The sequence below is a fragment of the Cervus elaphus genome, chromosome 14, assembly GCF_910594005.1.
Source record: "Cervus elaphus chromosome 14, mCerEla1.1, whole genome shotgun sequence".
Lineage (NCBI taxonomy): Eukaryota > Metazoa > Chordata > Mammalia > Artiodactyla > Cervidae > Cervus > Cervus elaphus.
In genome coordinates this window covers 65,151,363-65,178,705 of record NC_057828.1, presented here as the reverse complement: position 1 = coordinate 65,178,705, position 27,343 = coordinate 65,151,363, and the positions used below count along the sequence as shown (strand labels likewise).

At 45.7% G+C, this 27,343-nt stretch overlaps 1 protein-coding gene and 1 long non-coding RNA gene across 9 annotated transcripts in view; one reads left to right on the top strand and one right to left on the bottom strand.

Moving 5' to 3' along the window:
- The window catches only part of RGS8 (regulator of G protein signaling 8), a 47,705-nt gene that overhangs the window by 11,602 nt on the left and 8,760 nt on the right, over window positions 1-27,343 (top strand). Inside the window, exons 2-7 of one of the 8 annotated variants that reach the window (XM_043924380.1) lie at window positions 1,829-1,944; window positions 3,106-3,178; window positions 4,531-4,685; window positions 5,086-5,214; window positions 7,647-7,748; window positions 9,001-9,065. In XM_043924380.1, coding sequence (XP_043780315.1) covers window positions 5,189-5,214; window positions 7,647-7,748; window positions 9,001-9,065 — 193 coding nt within the window. In that variant the 5' untranslated portion in view covers window positions 1,829-1,944; window positions 3,106-3,178; window positions 4,531-4,685; window positions 5,086-5,188. Of the gene's footprint in view, window positions 1-1,672; window positions 1,945-2,617; window positions 2,744-2,766; window positions 2,962-3,105; window positions 3,179-4,530; window positions 4,686-5,085; window positions 5,215-7,646; window positions 7,749-9,000; window positions 9,066-27,343 lie in introns of those variants that run through there. The other 7 variants (XM_043924381.1, XM_043924384.1, XM_043924382.1 and 4 more) reach the window with 7 other exon arrangements.
- On the bottom strand, window positions 6,729-26,275 carry LOC122708199. Its single transcript, XR_006345043.1, has 3 exons — window positions 26,142-26,275; window positions 9,130-9,188; window positions 6,729-6,865 (listed from the first exon to the last, which is right to left on the bottom strand). It is a non-coding gene; the product is annotated as an uncharacterized LOC122708199 (long non-coding RNA).

Sequence of the window (27,343 nt, the reverse complement as noted above, 5' to 3'; positions counted from 1 at the left end):
GCCCCCTGTGTTGGCACCAGTAGAGGGGTCCCATGACGACCCTGCCTTTGTGTTCAGGCGAAAGGTGGAATAGGCTGGAGGCACCGAGTTTGGTATCAGACACCCAGCTCTGTTGCTTACAAATGGCTTTTCTCTGTTTTCCCATCTGTAAAACAGATGATAAAGACGTTGGTCTTGTAAATTTGTGTTAGTCACTCAGTTGTGTCCAGCTCTTTGCGACCCCATGGGCTATGGCCTGCCAGCATCCTCTGTCCATGGAATTCTCCAGGCAAGAAAACTGGAGTGGGTTTCTATCCCCTTCTTCAGGGGATCTTCTGGACCCAGGGATGGAACCCAGGACTCCTGCATGAGGCAGATTCTTTACTGTCTGAGCCACCAGAGAAGCCTGTAAGTTTTTGGTGAGAGTTAAATAAGATAATGAAGTGCAATGTTTAGCACAGTGCTGGCACATTCTAGTCAGTTCAGTCACTCAGTCATGTCTGACTCTTTGCGACCCCATGGACTGCAGCATGCCAGGCTTCCCTGTCCATCACCAACTCCCGGAGCTTGCTCAAACTCGTGTCCATTGAGTCGCTGATGGCATCCAACCATCTCATCCTCTGCCGCCCCCTTCTCCTCCCGCCTTCAATCTTTCCCAGCATCAGGGTCTTTCCCAGTGAGTCAGCTCTTCGAATCAGGTGGCCAAAGTATTAGAGCTTCAGCTTCAGCATCAGTCCTTCCAATGAAAATTCAGAACTGATTTCCTTTAGGATTGACTGGTTTGATCTCCTTGCAGTATGAAAGGAGTATGAACAGTATGAAAATGGCACATACTAAGTGCTCATTAAACATTAGCCCTGAATGAGGAATCCAGGGGTGGATCCACCTTATAATATAATCTTACCTTGGATTAGGGAAGTGCTTATTGCTGGGCTTTTATTCACCGGTTTATCTGTGTGCCTCTTTCTGATGGTACAGTTCACCAGCAAAATGCCCAGAAGTGAATGATTCTCTTTATGCTTTAATTCAAAATCCCAGTTTGCCTCGGGGTTCAAGACAGGAATTCCGAGGGCTAGAAAACGCTCGTTTGCATCTCCTTTTATAACACGAAGTTCCCTTTACCTAACAGAGGGGCACTGTGGACATTTTCAGAGAGAGACTGTGAGTCACTGTGGAGGCAGCATCAGAATTTTTATTTCATCCTATCATCAGTGTGGTTGCGGCAGAGTCATTGCACTGCGAGGGGCCGGGCCATGCACCAATAGATCTGCCAGGAAAGACTGGGTTCTGGCATGACGTAGTAGAAAAAGCTCTGCTCTAAAAGTCATAAGGAAGCATGTTCTGGTCCTTGAAGTGCCTCTGACGTGTGGTGTCACTTTGAAAAAGGCAGGTCACCTTTTCTACCCTCGGTTCTCTGCTCTGTGTCACAGGGATGATAATACTGTCTCTGAATGTGGCAAGGGGTTGTTGAGTGACAACGCATGACAATGCTTTCTACATTGTGAACGGTTCAACAAATAGAGTCCGGTATCTTTAGAATAAAAGCATCACTTTCCATAGTGAAATCTGCTGATATCTCCAGCGGGTGCTGCCTTCTGGGTTTCAGAAATGATTTGCAGCAAAGTCTAGGTGCACTGGGAGCTAGTTCCTGGGTGGGAGCAAGAGGCGGTGCCTTAGAGACCTGGAGTGGAATGAGGAGAAAGAAGGTAAGTAAACTTTATCCCAGGGCAGTGGTTTGTAAACTTTAGCATGCACTGGAATCACCCGTAAGACCGGCCCCATCCCCAGAGTCTGATTCTGTAGGCCTGGGGGTGGGGCCTAAGACTTTACATTTCGAACACATTCCCAGGTGATGCTCACACTGCTGGTCCAGGGACCACACTCGGAGAATTACTGTACTAGGGCAAGCAGGAAGAGAGAGTCCTCCCTGCGGAACGGAACCGGGCAGTGTGAAGATCCATGTGGGTAAGGCGATTTGAAAGAAAAAAAAAAAAAAGACTGTAGAAGATAGAAAAATAGAGATAATGTGCGGATTGGGCAGAACAAAGGGAAAAGTCTCATTCCGTGACACATACAAGTCGGGGGAAGTTGCTAGGTGATGGATGAGGGAGAGGGGTGAATTTCCAGTGTAGGGAAACCCAGGTGAGAGGCAAGAGCATCGATTTGGAAATGTACAAGTCTGGGGAGGTGGAGATTTCTCATTAAGAAGTGAGGAGTGGTGTGGTTGGTTCTGGGGACTGGGATGGGTTGCGGGGGACCAACGCCGCTGTGGGGTAAGAAGGACAGCTGAGCTGTGGCAGAGGGGGGTAATTTCAGTGTTGTGTGGTGTGGCTTGGCAGTGCGGCACAATAGAAATTGGAAAAAAGGGGGTGGAATTTAGATGTGTGACCTGCCCCATAGCTTTCTTGCTCTCTGCATTTATCACATCACATCACACCCAGCAAGACAGCCCCCCTCCTCCTGGTTCATTAGGAGATTTGATTCGGCTTGGCTCCTGCTGTCAGCAGCTGTCTGGGGGCAAAATCTTTATGCTCCCTGCTCCCTAAGCAGCAACCAGCCTTCAGCCAGCAGCAGAGCTCATTAGAAGACGCCCCCCACCCCCCACCCAGACCCTTGATTTTCAGCTCACTGGTGGTGGGAAAGAGTTAATACCTCCAGCTTCGCTGCCCCCCTGGGCAGCCTCTGGGTGCCGAGGGAGGCAGCTCTGGGCTGTGGGAACTTCTCCCTGAGCTGCTGAGCTGCAGCCAGAGGAGCAGTGAAGCAGGTTAGTGAGGCTGAAGACGGAGATGCGGGAGGAGTGCCAGGCGAGCTCCGCTCAGGGGCACCTCCTGCATCCTGCCAATAAGGATGGGCGTGCAGCCTGTGCCCGGGAGCTGAGCCGCCGCCCGCTGGGTGTAGGCTGCTTCAGTATTTACCGAATGTGACAAGCAGAGAGAAGAGCTTTCAGCGGGGCCGCTTGCTGCCCGGCTCAAGTGGTGGGAGGTGTGTTGTGCATGCAGGCGTGTGGATATGTGTGTGTGTGTGTGTGTGTGTGTGCGTGCGCAAGTGTGCCTCTGTGTTCATGCACACATGCCCTTCACCCGCCAAGGATTTGACTGCTAAGAGAAAGATCTACTCTTTCCCCAGAGCTCCTTACCTGCAGCCTCTCTGACCATCCTGTTGGCAAAGACCCGCAGGCCATGAGGACTGGTCAAAGACAGTGAGTATCGCTTGGGTTTCTCTCTTTCCTCTCCGGGGTGCCCGTGTGGGCTGATTGCATTATCCATATTTAATTAACCTGCCTCTCCATGCATATTGATTGCTTTCTTCCCGCTGAGGCTCGTAGTTCCTCTTCCCCTCTTTATAAATCTTTGCTCTTTGCTTTTAACCTTTTTTTTTTCTTTCCCCTTGAGTATCCTCTCTTTCCAATATGTCTCAGCCTGTCTGCCCCAGAGTCACCTGTAACTCGATGCCTACTTATTAGGGCACATGGACCATGGTACCATCACACCTTTGACCTTCCTGGGTTCTGCGTAACCCCAAACTCTTCTATAAATCGAGGGTCAAGTAGGGAAGAGACCCCAGGTGCTGGGATGAATGAGAAAGGTGGAGTCAGGGTATCCTGCAAACTCTTATGTACTTGACTCTAAGCTGATATAAGGGGTGGTGGAGGGTTTTAAAGGGCAATAGTGGCCAGTGTTGGATGAGGAAGAGAGAGGGCAGATGTCTAAGCAGCCCTGGGAAGCCGGCATGGATGGTGGTGGGACTGGAAGAGCCGCAGGGCAGGAACGGGAGGCCAGGTGATGCTGCCCAGGTGACCTTGCCTGCTGTGTGTGGGTGGTAGTACCTGATTCTGCTCGGCCCCAAGCTAGTAAAGGCTCCTGGCCTGGGCGTCCCCCTCCTCTGGGGCTCTAACCCACAAGTCAATGAAAACAAGGCTAAGATACCGCAAGTAATGGTTTCTGGTGACCCTTATGGCTGTGAAGGACTTTGATTTCCTGACTTCTGTGCAAGCAGGTATATGCACAGTTAGGGCACAGATTAAGGAAACATCCTTGATGTCAGGAACACAGCCCTCGCTCAGTCTCCTGCACACAAAGTCTAATCCCCCCCTCCCCCGGTTTTAATAAAGTAATCTTTTAATTTGATTAATTATAGTAGTATGAGAGAAGGTATTTTTTTTTTAAAGTATTGGTGAAATGTTCCCGGTGATATCAAAATAATTTAATCTGCGTAGATCTTGCTGGGGCTGTATCTATCTAAATTAGGTTTCTTTGAAAATGGATTCTATGTTTGGTGTCAGGGTTCCCAGGGGAGCCCTTAATGGATAGGCTGCTCTCCTCACGTGTTTCTTCCTATCAATTTCGTCTGTGGGAACAAAGGGTTTGACGCCCTGAGAGTGGGACCCCCAGGAGAGAGAGGGGGTCAGTCAATCAGGCCTCTACCTAAAGACCCCCGTTTCCCTGCTGCGCTTCCTGCTTCAGGTCCGGGACAGGCCAGTCCCCAAACTGTGGAAGGTCAGACAGTCTCCATCTGGGCTGGAGAGAGTGACTTGCATATTCATTTCTTCAGCCTGTGCCTGTGATCCCCGCCGAGGGGCAAACCTGAGAGGCGACAGTGCCTGACGTGCCTCCCTTGGAGTTCCTCCAACCTTCCTCCCGCTCTCGCCCTCCCCGGGCTCCGGGCTCCGGCACTCCCACCTCCGGGACAGGTCCCCTCGGAGGGAGGTGAGAAACAGCCAATCAAAGGATTCTGGAGCAGGCGCTGACCCCTCCTCCCCCACCCAGGGCTGGCTGGTCACTTGGGCCCCACTCGAGTAAGACAGAGAACAGTCATTTGGGCCGTGCGATGCCGTGCCTTCCTCCCCGGGGAGGGGCTCACGTCCCACTTTAGGTTGATGGTCAGTAGCCCGGGAAGCAGGGACTCCTGACCCACAGGCAGCAATGTGAAGCCTCCCAACACCTGGTCCTCGTCCACCCTGGTTGGTCACCCTTGATCAGGACAGGAGACATTCGTGGGGGACGGGGGTGTGTGGGGAGGTATTTTCTTGGCAGACAGTCACCTGCGAGGACTTGCAGTGCAGTCAGAGAGGGGGGCCCCCTCTTACAGCAGATTCTTTGATTCTAGGTGAGAGGACGTGAAAGGGTAAATCCCTGAGCCCTGCAGTCTTATCTCCCGCCCCGTCGTCCCTGCACATCAGCCAGAGGGTTAACCATAAGTGGGCGCCCGTATGGCCGCTTTACTGATGCCACGCAGGTAACTGATGCTAACATGTCTTCTCACCTTTCTTTTCTCTTTTTCCACCTTCCCACCTGCCCTGCTGTCTGAGCCAGCCCCAGACCTTCTAATCCTGTAGGTGGATTACTGGCCTCCATCCCCCAGGCCTCCTGTGTGGACTGTGCTCTGTTTGCCTGGATGCTTCTTGCAGAGTTGAGGCCTTGCAAGCAGAACCTGCCTTAGCGCCAAGCCCTGCCCTGCGGGATGGGACTCAGAGGGTGGGACTGTGCATGAGCTTGTACTGAATCATTTAGGGGTCTCTCTGTGTTACTGGGGTAGAGAAGAAAGATGAGGGCACCTTTGTTTTTAAAGTAACCTTAACCTTTGACTCGTGCTTCTGCTCCTGTTATTTCCGACCTAATGAAAAGGTTAAGTTTCAATTAGACAAGATAGAAAGTCAGAACTATTTTGCCCCAAAGGATATTTTATGGAAGATTTTTGCAAACTATTTGGGAGACTCACTGTTGTCTTGGTAACAAGCAGCACCCTTTACACTGGCCCCTGCTAAACCTTGTTAGATGGCTTGCATGGATTTGCCATTTATTGAAATCCTCTTAATTGCTCTTTCGGGGGCATCGACCTGACTATTCACTGACTGATGTTTCTGATGCACCGAGGAATGAGCCGACTCACTCTGAGTTGGTTCTGGCCTGTGGTGCAGCCGGGGCAGGACCTGCACTTGAATTCATGGAATGTGATGATTCAAGGACCGTTAATCAGTTGCTCCATTAGCCTGGTGCTGGGACACCCTGTGATTTGTAAGAGCAAGTGGACATGACATGCTCACTGTCGAGGGAGAGAGAATGGCTGTAGCCAGTGTTTTGAAAAGCAAGGAAATCGATGGCTGCACAGTGAGCCTAGCTGAGATGAGAGCTGGGGGCGCAGGATGTGCAGGAGAGGAGTTATTTCTGGGACCTTGGATGTTCTGGCCTTAAAAGGCTCCTTGGAGATGGGCTGTGCACGAGTTGTCCACCCCCGCCACAGGTAATACCGTCCCCATAGACATTTGCTGGATGAGATTTCTGTGAACAATGACCAGGGTCAGAGATGAAAGCCCATCTGAAGTAAAAGCACTTAAATTGGATCTCACATTTCTGCCCAGATCCAGGATTTGTGAAAATGAGGACGGGAAACCAGGATGGAAGAAGTTCCTTTTAACAAGGAGAATAACGTCTTTTTGGACTATTTCCACGGCAAATTGTCACCAGTGTGCACATGGCGGTCCCCTTTTATCAGTCACTTTTAAGTCCTGCTCATCCCAAACTCCTCCCTCTTACCTTTGCCCTCCATCCAAGGAGTGGTCACGGTTAGGGGTCAGGGGTCAATGAACTTAATCTCTCAGGAACCAGGGAGTAAATATTGTCAACTTCATGGGCCATACAGTCTGTCCTCAACCACCCAACTGTGCCCTTATGTTCAAAAACAGCTTCAGACCATATATAAACAAGCAGGGTGTTTCCAATAAATAAAGTTCCAATAAAATTTTATTTACACAAACAGGTATCTCTCAGGGCCATAATTTTCCAATCTCAGCGAAAGGTCAAAGGGGGCTAATATTGACAGTCAGAAAGAGATATTATCTTCACTTCTCTTGGAGCTGTCACAACATATAACTGCAAAGTGTCTGGTCCTTAAGAAAATAAAAAATTTGAGAAATTTAAGCACGCATGTTAAAATTTTAAATATGTTGATTGAGATTAGTCAAAATACAAATAAGTGTATGAGAGCTTAGTTAAGTGAAATTGCTGACAGAGGGTACCCTGGTTCTTAGCTGCTCGTTGTACCCACTGCTTCTGCTTCCCACCTGCAGGCATCAGTCCTCACTGGCCTGTCGTCATTCATGTTTATCCTCAGGTTGGTGCAATGAATGGGAAAGACCTGAGGTAGAACTGACCTGCCCTGAAGGTCCCTACTTTGTCTGTGCTCTGAGATCCCGTGACAGGCATCACTGTATCACTCGAGCATCTCTCTGCTCTCCGTGTGGATATCACTGGGGCTCTATAGCCAGGAGTTATTGCTGCTGCTGCTACTTTGCCCTCCTAGAGGGAGAGCAAAATGTGGATTGTTACTTTGTCATCACTGTATTTCCTTTCCCCACAGAGAATCCTAATTTAGAAATTCATCCAAGCTAATGACCTTCATTGACTTACCATCAACTTGCATGTCAGCTTTAAAAAGTGTTAAGCCTCTAGGGCTAGGGGACCTATTACTATTCCGGTCGTCAAGATAGGGAGTGAGTATTGCCCTTGATCCTCTTGGTGTTTCTCCTCTCGCTCATGAAATCTTCAGGGGCCACCTGGGGAAGGATGGGAGCGGGGCAGGGCTGGCTTCTGCCACAGCAGCTCCCCTTTGGGGGCTGACAGTTATTTTCATGACAGTTCCCCATCTTTCTGCCCCTGTGTTTGTTGCAGGAACAAAGGGATGAGGACTCGACTGGGATGCCTGTCTCACAAGTCTGACTCTTGTAGTGATTTCACAGCCATTCTTCCCGACAAACCCAACCGTGCTCTAAAGTGAGTAATATGGCCACACTGCATCCCCGGAGTGTCGGCCGTGGGATGCTCACGCTGGGACTATACAATCTCTTCTTTGTTAGATGGCTGAAGAGATGAGCAGAGTGACAATAACTTCCTGTCTCTTGGCGGCTTCTTTTCTATCTTTGAACACGAATGAAAGAATGTTATTTTCCTTTTCAAAGCGTATGGCTTTAAAATTCAGAATAGGGACCCTCCTTTTTCTCCTAAGAAAGCCAGATTAGGCACCACTCTTATAAAGCTGCAGTGAAGAATACTTCTTTGTTCTACTTAATTGTCAACCTGAGCTTCTCAGTTTGGAAACACTCAAATCTACTCTTAAAAATCTGCTTAGGTTGAGATGATCTGGTTTCAGTGCCTGTTCTCTGTGCAGGCACTGTCTTAAGTGATGTCACAGATGGGACTTCGTTTAACCCTCATGGGGTTCTGTGATGGGTGCCGTTATCCCCATTAAAGAGGTAAGGAAACAAAGGTGACAGGAAGAGATGCAGTCAGGAACTCAGCCTAACTTTTTTGTTTCCAAGTCCAGCTTCTTTTCGTTGTGATTGTGATATGTTAATTAACTAATTTATTAAGTAGAGGTTTGGTGGTTCAGATGGTAAAGAATCCACCTGCAATGCAGGATACCCACGTTTGATCCCCTGGGGCGTTAAGACCCCCTGGAGAAGGAAATGGCAACCCACTCCAGTATGCTTGCCTGAAGAATTCTATGGACAGAGGATTCTGGCGGGCTATGGCCCATGGGGTCACAAAGAGTCGGACATGACTGAGCAACTAACACTTTAATTTTCTTAGTTGGTTTACAATGACATCTGATTTCTTATTTTTTTAATTTTGCTTTTAATTTATTTTGGCTGCCCTGTGCAGCTTATGAGATCTTAGTTTCCCTTCCAGAGATTGAACCTGGGCTCTTGGGAATGAGAGTACCGAGTCCTAACCACTGGGTTGCCAGGGAATTCCCCTACAGGGGCATCTTTAAATGATGTACTTTCTTAGTTTTGCTTTTTAGACTGAAAGCCAACTTATTAAACTTACAAAATCCCAATTCTGAGATTCTTCTATCAGCTACTTAAGAATGTGTACATTTCTAGCGACAGGATTGCAGGAGTCCAAGTGTGGTCTTCATTTGCCCTCCATTGTTTGATTTGTTCTCATGAGCAAATCTCAGTGGTGGCTGAAGGAGAGGAGGTCATTGCAGAAAGATTCAAGACAGATGTTCCTTCTTTCCTAGGAGACTATCCACAGAAGAAGCTACGAGGTGGGCGGATTCCTTTGATGTACTTCTCTCCCATAAGTGTAAGTAAAATTCAGGCTTTATTATGTCTCGGCAAATCATTCATTTTGTAAAAAATGAACCCACCATGATCCTGGTACCGTGCCTGGTGTTCCAGTCAGCTCCAGCCTCCACCTTCAGAGAGCCTGAAAATAGACAAGAAAACGTAATTTAAGTGCTCTGGGAAGAGAGCCCTTATTTTCTGTTTTCTGAGCTGAAAGTTTGGTCCCAAGAAGCCTTCATGTCTCAGCAACTTTAGCAAGAAAGAATTTGACTTAGAGAGTTGGAGTGATGGGTTCATTGGGAATGAAAGTCTAGATTCCATCCAGATCTTGCTTTATAAAATTAAATGACCTCCCCCCAAGTCACTGGAGAGCCTGGGGTTACTCATCAGTCAAAAGAACATTTTGTGCATTTTGTTATTGACTTGAGTTCGCAGAGTTTTGAGTTTTCTTATCCCTCCTTATTTGGGGGGTTTACTGCCCCAGCTGTATTATACCCTCAACTTGGTCTTAAGTTTCATTAGTACACACTTCTGATAACTCTCCTCTTCTGATTCCCCCTTTCCTCTTCTCATATGCCTTTGTTTGTCACAAAGACAGAAAGAGTTGTGCATTTTGCCATGAAGGAGGGGCATTTTGATGGCAGCCAGATTTTTCAGCTCTTGCTTTTTTCCTCGTCATAAGCAAGTCCAAGTTCACTGGGCTTCACGTCCTAGTGGCATGAAAAACATGACAGTGGGAAAGCAGAGGTGAAGAAGATGGAAGGGTCTTTTGAGGAGAAAAGAGGGTTTTACACAGACATTCAGTGCTCCCCGTGAATTCGTCTTATTGGCATTAGGAATCCTGATTGATCTGGGAGCAGGAGGGGAGCTTTTGGCATGGAGAATGGGACACGATTTTGCATCGCAAAGTGAAGGGCATTGGCTGGTATACACTTGTGTTCTGGATTCTGACCCAGCTCGGCTACCGGAGAGTTGATGGCCTTGATGGGGTTGCTCGATCTTTAGAAAATAAGTGACTTTGCTTTCATCTAGAGGAGCAGTTCCTTCTAACCATATCCTTAGTCCTAATACTAATTAACAAATGCTTTTGAATAGATTTTGAAGTGAATTGCAAAATTTAAGAATAAGCACATATTGTAACGAGTAATTTTGTGAGACAAATAGTCATTTTAGTGTTCTATGGATTACAGTTAGGAAGGAAAATAAAGCAGAGAAGATACAGCAAGTATAACGTATGGCTGTAACCCCAAACAGCAAACTTCTGTGGTGAGTTTGCCAAGGCAGTGGCGTATGCGCGGTAATACTTAGGATTTGACAGTAATGGTCGTTTTTTTTATGGGGCAATTCTGACTTATTTTCTGGAGTCACAATAGGCGGCTAAACAAGTGTCACTATCAATTTACGCCTTCTTTTCTGGTTGGATTTGATTCAAGGTCATCTTGAAGTTTGGTTTCTATTTCAGCCTCGTGACTGACTCAGTTTAAGTCCCTGAGGCTGTTTCCTCATTCTTAAATGGGGATGCAAATACCTGTGTGCCACCTGTCACCCAGGTGTGAGAATCTTCACAAGAGGTCACCTTTAGATGATTTTTGGGGTTCTCTACACAAAGGTGCTTTGTGAGAATAAGGTGGAATTTTTTTTAAGAATGAAATTTTAAAAGAATTTTTCTCAAATGAGAAATAAACATGCCTTGAGAATAAGACTGCAAATTTTGCTGCCAATGATTAATAAGAAGCCTTTACAGACAGAGTTTATGGTACTAAAGCTAGTGGATGGATGCTCAGGGTATATTTGGATTGTTTCAGTGGTAAGACCCGGAGATTGAGAGGTTTAATTGTATTTGCTTGATTCAGTGGCTTTTAGAGCTAAAGATACTTGGTTCTGCTTCTGTCACAGATACTTTGAGTTTCCAGGAATGAAATAACAATTTTCTGGGAGGGAGATTCTACTAAGGGGTTACAAGCTGATACCAGATTGCCTCTTTGTTATAAAAAAAAAAAAAAAAAAGATACAGAAATAGGCTTTTTGAACTTCGAAGTTCTGTGATCCTTCTTGGAATCTGATGTTCGTTTTTACTTTTTTTACTATGGAAATAAAAAGCCAATGGAGTGAATGTCTTTGAGAAGCAAGGGACTTTTATTTGGGGGCCTCTGGCAGAATTTAAAGGTTTTAAAACTTGAACACTTACTCCCCGTGAATCTGTGGAGGGGTCAGAGCCCAGCCTACCTCCAAGAGTGTTGGCAACTTTCTAAAAGTCTAATTAATTTGGGTTAGTATTATGACTCAATTAGACCTGATTAAGCTTTTCCAAAGGGATTACATGTGTGCTGGTCTCTTAGGAAGGACAGCAGTTGATCAGAGGTGTACAGGAATTTAAACAACAAAATATCCTAAAAAGAAAAGAGAATGACTGAATGGGCTCCAGGAACACTGTGTTGGTCTAGAACACACTGGCTGGGAATTCTCCAGGCAGCTGTCCTCCCTGCATATTCTATTTCAGAAAATTCAGATAATTGTTCTTGTTCCCTTTCTCAATCGACAGAGCATCTCTGCCATCTTGCCCTGCCTGGATGTTTTCATTCTCTGTAAAAGGTGAACTGAGTCCTCATTATGGACAAAATCTATGCTAAGTCGCTGATGGGCAGGGGGCTGCAAGATGAACCGGACTGTCCTTCCCTAGTGGAGAATGCAGCCTCCTGAGAAAACAGGCGTGCCTACAGACAATTCAAGATATAGGCAGTGTGCTAAGACTCGGGGAGTGGGGAGTAATTCAAGATTTCAAATAGGATCTTGGCATCCAGTGTTCCTCTTAAATGCTACCTAGTCTGTGTTAGAGGTCCTTACCAATGCAGAGTAGAAGGGCTGCTTTTGGCTTAGAACAGGGGTCCCCAACCTTTTTGGCACCAGGTACTGGTTTCATGGAAGACAATTTTTCCACAAACCGGAGTGAAGGGGTTGGTGGGTGGGTTGTTTTGGGGATGATTGAAGTCATTAAATTTTCTGTGCACTTTATTTCTATTATTATTATATCAGCTCCACCTCAGATCATCAGGCATTAGATCCCAGAGATTGGGGACCCCTGGTTTAGAGCTTTGTTCCATTTAATTGGGGAGCGTGTTTCTGCTCACACTGACTGGTAGTCAGACCTCTCAATTTTGACCCAGCTCTACTGCTAAATAGCTGGATGGCCTTGATGGAATCCTTCATTCTCTTGGAAGATCTGTTTCCTCATCTCTACAGTGAAGGATCTGGACTCAGGAGGACTGGATTGAGTTCTGCCCTGTTGTTCTAGGAGGCTGTCTATAGCAACCACCAGGATTGGCAATCATTCGTCACCTACGGCAGGTGGTTTGAGTCAGCACTGCCTGCAGGGTTATATAAAAGTGCTTTAGAGCTGAAATGGCTTGGGCAAGCAGATGAGAGGTGAGGGGACCTGTGTTATGAAGCCTTCTCCCCTTGGCAGGATCCCACTGGACAGGGATGCCCCTCATGGGTTCAAATCTCAGGCAAAAAAAAGAAAACAACTTTACTACATTTTAAACCATAGAATATAAAAAGCTGGAATGCAAATACTTGAAGCAGTTTTATTTCCAATTACATTTGCTTACAAATGTAGTACAGAACTGAAAAAGCACCCGTGGCGGTCTAGGAGATAACTATTTGCTAAGTGCTCTTTTTTTTTAACTAACAAATGAAAAATGAAATTGAAATTGCTGATGGCTTCATTAGATAGAGAGGGATTTCTAATGTGCGTTAATTTGGCATCTTTTTCCTGTTCAACTAGTGACAATTAGACTTGGTGCCTGTGAGTGTGCACGTAGTCTGCCTCGGGGGGTGTGTGTGCGTGCACCCACCTCTGCAGTTCAGACCTGGGAGAATTTCCCAGCTTGTGGGAAATCTTTTCTGACAGGTTGCTGGGGAGTACAGAATTGTGTGTCTCCTGCTTTTATTCCTCATGAGGTTCAGACATATGCTTGTTATTTGTCCAGCTTTTAGTAGGACATTCAGTCCTTAACTCTGAATTGATTCTCTTGCCTTCCCTCTGTCCCTCCCTCCCTTTTTTTTTTGACATAGAAGTTGAAATTCATTCCAGTTTTAAGGTGAAGAGGGAGACCATGTTCCTTTCCCCTTCCTCTCACTTCTTTCAGTCTGATCCGCCACCTGGATGACAGAGCACCCCATCCTGGGTCTCCTTTTGGTCCTTGTCCTTGTTTCATTGCTTGCAGAGCATGAAGGGTCCAGACTGACCTGTCTCTACCAGGCCCAGGGAAAGCTAGCTTCATGGAATAGTATAATTGAAAGCTCTTTTACATTTGCAGAGTTAGTATTTGTCTCTGAGCAAAGGAGACCAGTAAAGAAGCTTTTAGCTTAATGAAAAAATTAGCCCCTTTAGGATAATGATTGAGATACAGAAAAATAATGATGTGACCTGGTCACATGGCACCCAAACAGAAAACTCCAAACAAGCAGACACTAAAATTATCAGCTCACGAAATTCCACACTTGTTCATCCGAGTGGCCTTTAGCTCTAGAATGTACAGGTTAATAATCAGATTTCCATTTGTCACACAGTCCTCCCCTCATTCCTCTCCAAGCCCTAAGGTTCTAGAACAGTGTTACTCAAAGTGGGATCCATGGAAGGCCACATCAGCAGAGGACGATTCGATGGGAGCTTGTGAGAAAGGCAAATTCTTGTGTCCTGGCTCATACCTACTGAATCAGAATCTCTGCAAGTGGGGGTCTGCAATCTGTTTTTTCTCTGTAATAGTGTGTGCTCAGTCATGTCCAACTCTTTGCAACCTGGTGGGACTATCGCCCACCAGCATCCCCTGTCCATGGAATTCTCCAGGCAAGAACGCTGGAGTGGGTTTCCATTTCCTCCTTCGGGGGATCTTCCCGACCCAGAGATGGAACCCACGTCTCTTGCATCTCCTGCACTGGCAGGCAGATTCTTTACCACCGTGCCACCGGGAAGCCCATTTTTTCTTTAGACCCCCGGTAATGTTGACGTGCATTGAAGCTTGAGCAACACTGCTCTCAAATACAAGTAGGGAAAGCTATGAGCCTGGAACATCTTGGTAGGGTAGGTGGTCAGTGTTTTCCAAGGTAAACACTAAAGGCTGGACTTCAGTTCTCCAAAGCTCTCAGACAACACATCTGTTTAAAGGGGGCATCATCCGTGTATTGCAGAGTCCACATATGTAGCAGGCATGGTAAAGGGTATTCATAGTAAATAAACAAATACGGCAGGTGTGCTTTCTGGATAAAGTGAGATAAAGGTTAGAAAGAGGTACTTGAGCTAAAGATGGATGGAAAAGAAACTTCTCTTCCTCCTTACTACCCTCTCTGTTGTTGTTTAGTCGTTGAGCTGTGTCTCTTTTGCGACCCCATGGATTGTAGCCCACCATGCTCCTCTGTGCGTGGGGTTTCCTAGGCAAGAATACTGGAGTGAGTTGCCCTTTCCTTCTTCAGGGGATCTTCCCAACCCAAGGATCGAACCCATGTCTCCTGCATTGGCAGGTGGATTCCTTACTGCTGAGCCACCGGGGTAGCCTGCCATCCTCTCTACATTGCTATAATTTTTACTTTCACCCACCCAGGAGTATGGGTGCACTTAGCCTTCATAGAAGAAGTGCCAAGAATATATAAGGCAGCTATTAAAAGCTCACTGGAAAAGGTTTGAATGAAAGCAATTGGACACTCATTCTGTTGCTTACCAGCTGTGACCTTTGCTAAATTATGTAACCTCTATAAACCTCACTTTCCTCATCTATGAAAGGGGAATGCTTAGACTTACCTTGTAGAGTTGTGGCAAGTATAAAATGTGATTGTGAAATGCTATGCATGGTGACTGGTGCATAGTGGGGCTCCATGAAGGATAACTATTATCATTTTTGTTATAACCCAACACTGAATTCACATGCATTTCATAACTCCTCTGTGCTAGAGATTGTGTAAGCTCCTTGATCCCATAGGGAGCTTGAGGTTGAACTCAGGGGGTAGGATGTGGGTCACGTTAGTATCACCAGTGGGCTTATTTAGATTTCATATCTCCCTCCACTTGCCACTTGAGGTTTTGACATCCTTTCCTCATAGCATCCCAATTTCCTCTCAATGTGTGTAAGAGAATCTGCCTGAAGATGTATTTTTTTCTTTTTTTATTTATTTTTTTTTCTCTTTTTTTTTCTTTTTTTAATTTAAATAACATTTATTAACAAAAGTATTGATTTTATTTTTAATTTTATTGGAGTATAATTGATCTGCAACATTGTGTTAATTTCTGGCATACAGTAAAGTGAATCAGTAATACATATGCATATATCTATCCTTTTTTAGATTCTTTTCCCCTATAGACCATTACAGAGTGTTGAGTGGATTTTCCTGTGCCACACAATGGGTCCTTATTAATTATCTCGTTTATGTATAGTAGCGTGTATAGCAATCTCAGTCTCGCAATTTATCCCTCCCCTCCTTACCTCCTGGTAACCATTTGTTTGTTTCCTACTTCTGTGACTCTATTTCTGTTTTGTGAATAAGTTCATTCGTATCCTTTTTAAATATTTCATATATAATTGATATTATGTGATTTGTCTTTGACTTACTTCACTCAATATGACAGTCTTCAGGTCCATCCATGTTCCTGCAAATGGCATTATTTTGTTCTTTTTTATGGCTGAGTAGTATTTATTGTATATATATACCACATCTTCTTTAGCAGGAGGTAGTTTTTAAAAGCCCAGTAGGTGAATCTGGTGTTTCCTCTTTGAGAGAGTCCTTGCAGTATTGTTATATCAAACCAGCTAGACAAGCATTCCCAAACACTGAATTTTTGAAATCTTTTAAGCTGTGGACTGTGTACACGGGATTTGACAATATTTCTCTTGTCTTTACAGTTATTTGTGGGTGTTAAACTTTCACTCTATTTGGGGCACATCTCCTTTTTCACATCTTTAATTTAAAAAAAATTCCTGGCTAATTTCTTATAATAGTTGCAGATACAGACTCTATTATGTTCTATCTGTTACTTGACTCAGTTTCTGCTTGACAAAATAAGAAGGAACATTGGACTAGAAGTTTTAAGACCCAGGCTCTCCTTTCTCTTCTGTGACCACATCCTAGGAATAAGAAACTGTGCAACCCAGGGCCTCATCATTTCTTAGTGGTCAGTGTAGGGCTGGATCGTAGTATCTCCCATGTCCTTTCTGACTCAAAGACTCTAGCAACTAAGTCCTACTACTTCATAATCTATCATCTTGCTATATATACAATAACAAAGTAGAGATCATTGAAAAAAATTACATTAATCACAAGACTGAAGTACAATTAGCATACTAATTGCTTGCCAATAAATGTCAAGAACTGGAAATAGTTTGTTCTCTAAATAATCTTCCTACCTAAATCTTCTTAGCTGAAGTTATTTGCTTTAAAACCTTCATTCTGTAGATAACATAAAAGGAAGGCTTTGATCCTGGTGCTATTCTCATCACAAATTTCAAATTAGTAAGCTTGGTTCTGAATCAAAGAGGTTTTGATTTGCCATTAGTGTGTGTATCCTAGATTTTATAAATGTATATTCCTCTCCTCTCCTCTGTCTGACCTTGGACCCATGCGCCAGCTTATTTTTTCCAATTGGTCAGGGATGCAAGAGGACTCTGGTCTTTGAGACTACTACACTTTAGCAAACAGAAAGCTAAAAAAAAAAAAAAAAAATCATTCTTGTGATCTTGTATTTTTCCAAGCCTGGGGACCGAGCTGGGCTGCAGCCCACCCCCAATGCCAGCTAAATCAGGACTCCTGGACCTTGACCTGTTACCTAAGCCCCCCTCCCCGCCGCACCAGCTGCACTGATCATTCATAGTGACCCAGTTTCGTTTCTTATGTAAGCACCCTGCATCAAAGAACTAGAGGGAGGGTGCTGGCAGCAGGCAGCGTGTGCGGCCACGGGTGTGTTCTTGGAGATGCTGTGCATGCTCGGGAGGACGTCAAAATTCTGTCCCGTGTTCCATGAATTCTGGTCACCAGCCTTTCCTTTCCTGTAACTTGATAGACACTAATTTCAAACATATCTGATGTCTTTAGAGCCTTGACTTCTTAGAGGGTTGTACAGAGAAAACCCAGTATGAAATAAAAAAGGAAAAAGGCGGATCCTCCTGTTTCTCTCATATTTTCATGAACTGTTTCTCACCCATCATCTTTAAGTTACCAGGGTCGTTTTTCCGTGTTAGGCATCTTTTTTTTTTTAATTGGAGGATAATCACTTTACAATGTTGTATTGGTTTCTGCCATGCAACAAGGTGAATCAGCCATAAGTATACATCAGGCGTGTTATGTTCTGTCCTATGAGTCCTTAAGTCAGCAAAGTACGGGAATAATGGTCACAAACATGTATGGAGCAATCACTGTCTTGGCGTCAGACTCTGCATGCTGTTTACACATATTAACAGTTTCATGGGGTAGGTACTATTAGCATCTGCATTTCACGGAGGAGAGAACTGAAGCTCAGAGAGGTCCAGTATCTTGCTCAAGGTCACCCTTAACTAGTGTGTGTCGAGCCAGAGCACAGTCCCAGGCAGAAAAGCTTCAGGACTCAGAAGTCACTCTTTCTGGCTGCCTGGAATCTGTGGGGGTGGTGAAGGGGGGATTCTATTTCTCTGGGTACTAGGGAGGGAACTGGGTCTGGGATGCCCCAGAGAGGGGTGGGTAAGGAGGGGTGGATGGTGCATGGCTGGGGAGGGGGTGGGGGGAGGGCAGAGGAAGCACAGCTAATAAAGCAGGTCACTCTCAGAAGCCAGTGGAGGCTATGAGCCTTTCAGAGATGAAGCGGCATCTTGCGTTTTAACCAACTGCAGTTTATGGACAAGCAGGAGGGAAGGAGAGGGTCCTGGCAGAGAGAAGGGGAAAGATGGAAGGAGGATCAAAAAGGGATGGAAGACAGAAGAAAAGGGGGAAAGGCAGGGAAAGATGCTGAGGAGTCAGGGAGAGGACCAGACAAAAGACTTGCTGGAAGGAGGTGGGAGGTGATAGAAGGGGGAGGAAAAGATGTAGATGGGAAGAAAAAACCCTGCTGTAGTCCCATATGCTTTCTTAGCTAGGTCAGAAGATCAGGAAAGGTGGGCCAGGTGGGAGACGAAGTGGTCTGTACACAGCACGGAAGGGGAGGGGCTCCTGCAGTCGTGGGGGTGGGAGGTTCCACCTGCATCTCAGGTTCCTTTTTGCAGGATGAAATTTCTCTTGCACAGTGAACCTCCGCCCTTCCTTGCTCAGAGCTGGCCCGGGGATTATAAAAGGGTGGGGATAGGTTGTGCTGCGAGGGGAGGGGAAGGAAAGGAGGAGGGCTGGGATCCCCAGGGTGGGTGCAAGCCTCTTTCAAAGACACTTTTCGCGTCATCTTTGCTACAGTGCTGCTGTTCGGGTCCAGACCCTCCCAGGCCTTTCTCCCTTCCTTCCCCATCCCTCCTCGAGCTCTTCCCTTGGGATGCCAGGCAATTTTAAGGACCATATTTTGCTTTGGTTCCCCTCCCATGCCCTCTGAAGCCTCTGAAATGCAGGCAAACACATTTTGGATCAAGGCCACCTGAAAGGATGCACTCTACAAGATCACTCAGTGGTGCTGTGTGATGGCGTCCTGGGGCCGGGGTGCGGGAGTGTGCCTGTCTGCTCTGTGAGGTACCCTCGCATCCTAGGACGGACACCTAGGGTGGATATAGGAGCTGTAGGAAAGAAGCGAGTTCGGACTGATTCCAGGTGATGCCTGGTACCTGGTAGCCTCTGTGGACAACACAGAGGAGGTGGTGGCGGTCGTTGTCTTGCCGGAGAATCCCCAGCTCTGTGGGCCAAATGGTGCCTTTGCCCTGGTGGGGCTTACTTTCATCGTACTGTCCGATTTGGGGTTATTGTCCATCCCACCTTTGGAGGAAGTGATAACGTGGGACCCACCAATGGTCACCAGAGGACGACAGGCAGAGTGGGCTCTGAAGTCACGTAGATGTGTGTGTAAATCCACCTTCCACACCTCACAGGCCAAATGACCACAGTCATTTCACTTAAACTTAGAGATGTTAAGGTATTTTCCCAAGATCTCACAGTATTCGAACCCAGGCTGTCTGACCCCAGAGCCTCTGCCTTGATAACAGGCTTGGTGTAGAGGTTATGTGAGTAGATAAATGGACTGGACGCTGTAAAACTTGGCCTGGGGTAAGTTCTCGATGTGTGATGGTGAAGAGGAGGAGGATGGAAAGCGATCGACTGAGAGCTGTGTGTGAGGCAGGCTGGTGATTGTGATGGGAACCCAGGGCGGAGCACTAACCCTCCCTGGGAGAGTTCATCAAATCCACCACCCTCACTTGCAGACCAGGGTGCCGAGGCTCAGTCAGGTTGAATGTGCTAATTACCAGCGGCCTGCCTGTGACCGGAACTGGTGCTCTAGCTGAGACTGCAGTGCTCCCACCCTAGGTGGGATGGGCGGACTCACCTGGCTGCCTGACAATCTGAGGATGAGCCCACCATGCATTTTACTCCAAATCTCCCTCCCCACGGAGTCTGAGCTGCTGTAACTCCGTTGGATTCTCCTGCCCAAGTACATCCCTATCTCTGTCTTGTTCTCATCTCCCATACCCTTCCGCCTCCCTTGGTGACTTTTTTCATCTTCTCTCCACCTCATCTGTTGTCTTCATTCCTGGAAATTTCGTCACCACCATGCTCTCCAGACCTCCTTGGCTTGCACTGCAGTGGCTCTCCTCTCTAGTCATCACTGGCGCAGGCAGGCATCCCTTGGGACCATCATCATGCAGAGCTGGGGGCTGGACCACCAGCCGCAGAAGAATGTTGGCTCTGCAGTTTGGCCTCCTTGCCACTTGCTAACCATGCGACCTGCAGCAAGTTATTTAACTTCTCTAAGCTTCATCTTTCTCTGCTGTGAAATGAAGAAACTCTCAGGACCTATGCTGTTGATTTGCTAGGAACAGCAAATACCATGAGGCACACAAAGCATTTGGTGCTGTGTCTGGCCCAAAATGCGAGCTCAATACAAATTGGCAGGGAAAAAGAAATGCAAAAAGGCAAAATGGTTGTCTGAAGGGGCCTTACAAATAGCTGTGAAAAGAAGAGAAGTGAAAGGCAAAGGAGAAAAGGAAAGATATACCCATTTGAATGCAGAGTTCCAAAGAATAGCCAGGAGAGATAAGAAAGGCTTCCTCAGTGTTCAGTGCAAAGAAATAGAGGAAAACAATAGAATGGGAAAGACTAGAGATCTCTTCAAGAAATTTAGAGATACCAAGGGAACATTTCATGCAAAGATGGACACAATAAAGGACAGAAATGGTATGGACCTAACAGAAGCAGAAGATATTAAGAGGTGGCAAGAATACACAGAAGAACTATACAAAAAAGATCTTCACGACGCAGATAATCCCGATGGTGTGATCACTCTCCTAGAGCCAGACATCCTGGAATGCAAAGTCAAGTGGGCCTTAGGAAGCATCACTATGAACCAAGCTAGTGGATGTGATGGAATTCCAGTTGAGCTATTTCAAATCCTAAAAGATGATGCTGTGAAAGTGCTGCACTCAACATGCCAGCAAATTTGGAAAATGCAGCAGTGACCACAGGACTGGAAAAGGTCAGCTTTCATTCCAATCCCATAGAAAGGCAATGCCAAAGAATGTTCAAACTACTGCACAATTGTACTCGTCTCACACGTTAGTAAAGTAATGCTCAAAATTCTCCAAGCCAGGCTTCAGCAGTAAGTGAACTGTGAACTTCCAGATGTTCAAGTTGGTTTTAGAAAAGGCAGAGGAACCAGAGATCAAATTGCCAACATCCGCTGGATCATCGAAAAAGCAAGAGAGTTCCGGAAACACATCTACTTCTGCTTTATTGACTATGCCAAAGCCTTTGACTGTGTGGATCACAACAAACTATGGAAAACTCTTAAGAGATGGGAATACCAGACCACCTGACCTTCCTCTTGAGAAATCTGTATGCAGGTCAGGAAGCAAGAGTTAGAACTAGATATGGAACAACAGACTGGTTCCGAATAGGGAAAGGAGTACATCAAGGCTGTATATTGTCACCCTCCTTATTTAACTTATATGCAGAGTACATCATACGAAGTGCCGGGCTGGATGAAGCACAAGCTGGAATCAAGATTTCCGGGAGAAATAACAATAACCTCAGATTTGCAGACAACACCACCTTTATGGCAGAAAGCGAAGAAGAACTAAAGGGCCTCTTGATGAATGTGAAAGAGGAGAGTGAAAAAGTTGGCTTAAAACTCAACATTCAGAAAACTAAGATCATGGCATCTGGTCCCATCACTTCATGGCAAATAAATGGGGAAACAATGGAAACAGTAAGAGCCTTTATTTTTTGGGCCTCCAAAATCACTGCAGATGGTGACTGCAGCCATGAAATTAAAAGATGCTTGCTCCTTGGAAGAAACGTTATGACCAACCTAGACAGCACATTAAAAAGGGAGAGACATTACTTTGCCAACAAAGATCCGTCTAGTCAAAGCTATGGTTTTTCCAGTAGTCATGTATAGATGAGAGAGTTGGACTATAAAGAAAGCTGAGCACTGAAGAATTGATGCTTTTAAACTGTGGTGTTGGAGAAGACTCTTGAGAGTCCCTTGGACAGCAAGGAGATCTAAACAGTCCATCCTAAAGGAAATCAGTCCTGAATATTCATTGGAAGGACTGATGCTGAAGCTGGAGATCCAATACCTTGGCCACCTGATGGGAAGAACTGACTCATTGGAAAAGATCTTGATGCTGGGAAAGATTGAAGGCGAGAGAAGGGGATGACAGAGTATGATATGGTTGGATGGCATCACCGACTCAACTCACAGACTCCAGGAGTTGGTGATGGACAAGGAGGCTTGGCATGCTGCAGTTCATAGGGTCGCAAAGAGTTGGACACTACTGAGGGACTGAACTGAACTGAACTGAGGGGTTATTTAAAAAATTCCTCCTCTAACTTCCAAATTTTTTTTTTTCTTTTTAACCTTCTGCTTAGCCTCTTCCTTTTTAAGTGTCCCAACTGCTGGTTCCTTCCTGCTCTCCAGGTTCCAGCCTGGAGCTGATGTTCCTGTCCTTGAATGATGGGCACATCCCAAAACTAAAAGGTCTTACTCCTTTCCCGGTGCATCATAACCTTCTCCAGGAACTGAGATCTATGTCTTCATAGTGGTTTGCCTATTTTCTACCTGGTTCCTATTCTTTTTTCCAAAGTAGCTGTTCTAAACTCTTTCTACTCTCATCAGCATTCCCATTTCAGCACACACTGCACTTTTAATTATTCAATTGATTTTTTTATTATTTATTTACTTGTTTATTTTTGACTACCCTGTGTCTTTGTTGCTGTGAGCAGTGGCTACTCTTCATTACAGTGCCCAGGCTGCTCATTGCAGTGGCTTCTCTTGGTGGAGAGCTTGGTGTCCGGAGTGTGGGCTTCAGTAGTTGCAGCGCACAGGCTTAGTTGCCCCAAGGCATGTGGAATTTTCCAGAACCAGTGATGGAACTTGTGTCCCCTGCATTGTCAGGGAGACTCTCAATCACTGGACCACCGGGGAAGGCCCTCAATTAATTATTTGAAATAATTGCTTAGTGTCTGTTAACACTAGACTAACCTGGAGTTCTGTGAGGTTGTGACTTTATATGATTTGATTCTACTGTATCTCCAAAATCTAGCACATGGAGGCAGACCGCCTGCAGGGCTTTCCCCCCAAATTAAGAAGAAGATCATGGGTGTTCAAATTGATGCATCCCAAATATGTCCCTCCCTGAACTGTTTATCTCCTTCGACCCCTGCCCCTCTTTCTCCACTTTTGACTCCTAGGAAGTCAAGTTCTTCCACTTCTTGATCCTTCTTCTTCTCTAGAATTTGCTTTTACCAGATACTGTGCTTTTCCCCTTTAATTGTTTTCTTCCCTTGCTCCTCTTTTCCTTCTGCCTGCAAACACATCTGGAAAGACCCTGCTTTGGAGCCACATGGACGGTAGGGAAACTTGGCTGTTCTTACCAACTGTGTGACTGGGAAGTTTATCTGACTTCCGTATGTTTTAATGTGGAAAATTGAGAGTGGGTCACTTGTGCTATCTATGGGTCAGCACTGCTGTGAAAGTATACTGAGCTCCTGTGTGTGAAACCTCTAGCTCAAAGCGTGGTGTGGAGGAAATAGATAAAACTCTCTGCCGCAGATCCTAGATAAATAAGTAAGAAACATATCTTCAGTTCCTACCACTTTTCCCGCTAACATAACATAGAACCTCCTTCTGTATCCTGTGCCCAAACTACAGACTTCCCTGCATCCACACACAACTTTTCTTCTTTCTCTCTATCATGACATTGTTCTCTGACCTTTCTCCTGCCTTCCTGGAGACAACATTTTATCAATTAAACACTTTCTTTAAAAACATTATTTATTTAGATTGCATCAGTTGCAGCACATGGGATCTTCATTGTGGTATGTGGGCATCTCCTTAGTTGTGGCATGCGGAATCTTAAGTTCCCTGACCGGGGGTTGAACCCATGTCTCCTGCACTGGAAGATAGATTCTTAAACACTGGGCCACCAGGGAAATCCCCTCAATTAAACTCTTTCTTTTTGTTAGCTTCAATTCCTCCTGCTCAACAAGTATTTTCAGGCCAGATCAACATTTAATCATACCCAAGGCCATCTGGGAGAAGGAAATGGCAACCCACTCCAGTATTCTTGCCTGGGAAATCCCATGGACAGAGGAACCTGGAGGGCTACAGTCCATGGGGGTCTCAAGAGTCAAACATGACTTAGCAACTAAACCACCACCAAGGCTATCTTACAAAAACCCCAACAGACAGACAGACAGACACACACACACACACACATACACACACACACCCCAGAGTTCTTTCCTGACTTCCTGTTTCTCTCCAGCTATGCTCTCTGATCTCTCTACTCCCTTTCTTGGAAGAGGCATCTAAATTTATTGTTTCAACTTCCTCCCCTCTCACTCACCCCGTACTTAACCACAGTATGACTAGGGCTCTCATCACATCACTGTCCCCGTTCCTGCCAATGGTTGCTGAATCTTGCTGGTGAGTCTAACAACCACTGCTTCTCATATCATATCTAGCTTGATCTCTGTGTAGCACTGGACACGGTGGCTACCTTCTCCCTGAAATGTTGACTCCCCAGGTCTTTTGGAGGGCTATGTCATCCTTCTGTTACCAAGTGCAAGTTTGCTCTGTGCATCGCATGACAGGCCAATGAACCTGAGAGACAGGGGTTGAGGCAAGGAAGAGACTTTAACTGGGGAGCTGGCTGACAGAGAAGATGGCAGGCTAGCACCTCAAAATGACCATCTTATCGTGGGGTCTGGAAGCCAGGCTCCTTTATAGATCCGAGATGGGGGAAGGTAAGGAAGCAAAGCAAAAAGTCCATTAATCTTGCAAACATCTCCCAGAAATGCAAGCTTCAGGCAGGGGATGTGTTCATTTCTTCCTTCCTGCCATCCACAGGTGGACAAGGTTCTGAACAAAGGCACCTTAGTTTAAACAATCAGGCAGAAGGGCAGGATTCTCCGAGGCAGGCCATTTTGTATGGTTATAATCATAAAAGCAACAAAAAGCAAGTCAAAGAAACAGTTCCAATGTGGAATCAGAACTGGCTTCTTCTCTGCAACACTTTCTCTGACTCTTTCACAGGCCTCTTGGTGTATGTGTATATTCTAAGTAGGCTCAATCATTTTAGCATTATTATTAGTAGTAAACATTAGTCTCAACTATTTCTGGTCACTCTAACGACGCTTCCTAACTGTAGGCCTCTGCTTGTGTGACTCACCTTTCCTGCCCGTCTCTTCCCCTTCTTCCCCTCCTGCTTTCACTTAGCTTCCTTCTCAGCTTCACATCTCAGCCTAGAAGCTTCTTCCTCCTGCAAGACTTCCCTCTTCTCCTCAGCTCTGGCACAGGCACCCTTCCTGGGTACTTTCACAGCAACCTACGCTTTCCCTATCATATCACTTATCATCTATACCATAATTACCATAATTATGTTATCTTGGCTCAAATTGCTCTTTTACTGTAAGTTCTGTGAACACTTAACTGTGTCTATGTTTTCTGCCCAGGCTCCTAGCAGAATGCCTGGGTTGCATAATGGGTGCGAGAATAAATGAATGAATGAGAAGAGATGGTGTTACTGCTGTATTAGATTGGAAGTTAACCTGTCTTATATTTTTTAACGCTGCGTGTTATTACTTGTGTGAACTCAGTCTAGCCCGTTCTCCAAGCCTTCATTTCCTCATCGATAAAGTGGGGAGAAGTAAAGCAATGATCCTGAGAGGACTTTGCTAGTGTTATCTCCCTTAAGTCACACAAAGACCCAGCAAAGCTGAGCTCTGATGCAAGGAGATAAGGTCTGTACCTTGGGTAGCGTGAGGCCAGACAGTTTCCTTGGGAGGGCGATTCTCACTGATACCATTGAGGAAGGCGGAGAGGTAATTTTCCTTATCTCTGCTTGCTCACAAGCACCTGTTCTTTGCTTGATGAAAAGCAAAACAAAATCTAACACGAGTCACAAACTTTTCAATTTGAAGAATTTAGCTTCTTCTGGTTTAAAAACAACAGGCTCTTGAGAGAGTAGTGTTGACATATATACGCTACCATATGTAAAATAGCTAGAAGGAACAGACTGTATAGCACAGGGAACTTGGTGCTCTGTGATGATAGAGGGGTGGGATGGGAGTGGGATGGGAAGGAGGTTCAGGAGGGAGGGGACTTAGGTATACATGTAGCTGATTCACTTCAGTGTATAGTAGCAACTAACACAACATTGTAAAACAATTAGACACCAATTAAAAAGAAAAGAAAATAAACCCCAGGCCCTTCCTAGTCACTCTTCTGAGTCTCTTCACATTTGCTCCTTTAGATCAATGCGGTGTTTTAGGGTCCCCCCACCTTTTTCCTTCCATACCCTGACCACAGTGGGAAGGCACAAGGTCAGGGCCCATGGCCTGTGTCCCCCCCACATCGTGGATAGTGTCCCCGGCTCTGGTCACATGTGGACTGATCTCTGCTCCGAGGTCACTTTGCTGGAGCAGACCCCCACCCCCCACCCCTCACCTGTCACGGGCACTGAGTCCCCTCAAAGTCTCCGACGGCAGCAGGTAAGTGTGGAAACCTCTTGACCTCTTTGAGACCTTGGAGGAGACAGGATGTGGCACAAGAGATATTATGGACAGGAATTTTATGATTTGTCCTCTAACGTATCCTAAGACTTTGAACAGTACTTTGTACATAAGTAGGTTATTAAAAAAGTTGTTGAGTTGAATGAATGATTTTCAGACTCTCTCTCTCTCTGCCTAATCATTGCCAGGCCACTGTTTCACGTGCACTTTGATCCTCAGTTTATCTCGCATTTCCATTCCCTCCTCTCAGGGTTTTGAACCCAAGGCAGGGATAAGGGTGAGTGGAGACCTGAGCAGGCCTTGCATATGAATCTAAACTGTGTTACTCTCCTCCTGCCTGGCACAGCAGCAATTTTATTTCCATCCTGCCTGGTGCGAAACAACCTTATATCATACTCTGCTTTCTCTAGTCTCTTGGTCTTACTGTTAAGGTGACCGTGTGTCCTGGTTTTTGCCTATGGTGGTCATGGTTTATGCCCATTCTTCCTGTGTAATTAACAGAAATGGTCCCCTTCACTCTCAGAAATGTCCTGACTAGGGTGATGTCATGGCCAACCCTACCTTTGTTAAACACTTTAAGCTCAGGCCCCCAAACTTAGATTTCTTTGTGATTTAAGGTTTAGGTTTGGGAGTTTCATTGAAACCCTTTTCTCTCCCAAGTTCCTGGCTCTTAAAAGTCTTGGTTTTTATAACTATGGTTCTAATGTGGGCAATAAAACGTCTATTTTGTTTTGTTTTTTTTTTTTTTTAATTTTTTTATTAGTTGGAGGCTAATTACTTCACAACATTTCAGTGGGTTTTGTCATACATTGATATGAATCAGCCATAGATTTACACTTATTCCCCATCCCAATCCCCCCTCCCACCTCCCTCTCCACCCGATTCCTCTGGGTCTTCCCAGTGTACCAGGCCCAAGCACTTGTCTCATGCATCCCACCTGGGCTGGTGATCTGTTTCACCATAGATAGTATACATGCTGTTCTTTTGAAACATCCCACCCTCACCTTCTCCTATTTTGAAACAGACGTTTTAATTAGAAATAAAAATGTTTCAGGAAAGTGAAACAAACATTTAAATATGTCACCCACGTGGCTAGTGCCACTGGTCCATGGAACGAAGCTGGGCAGTGCCCAATCC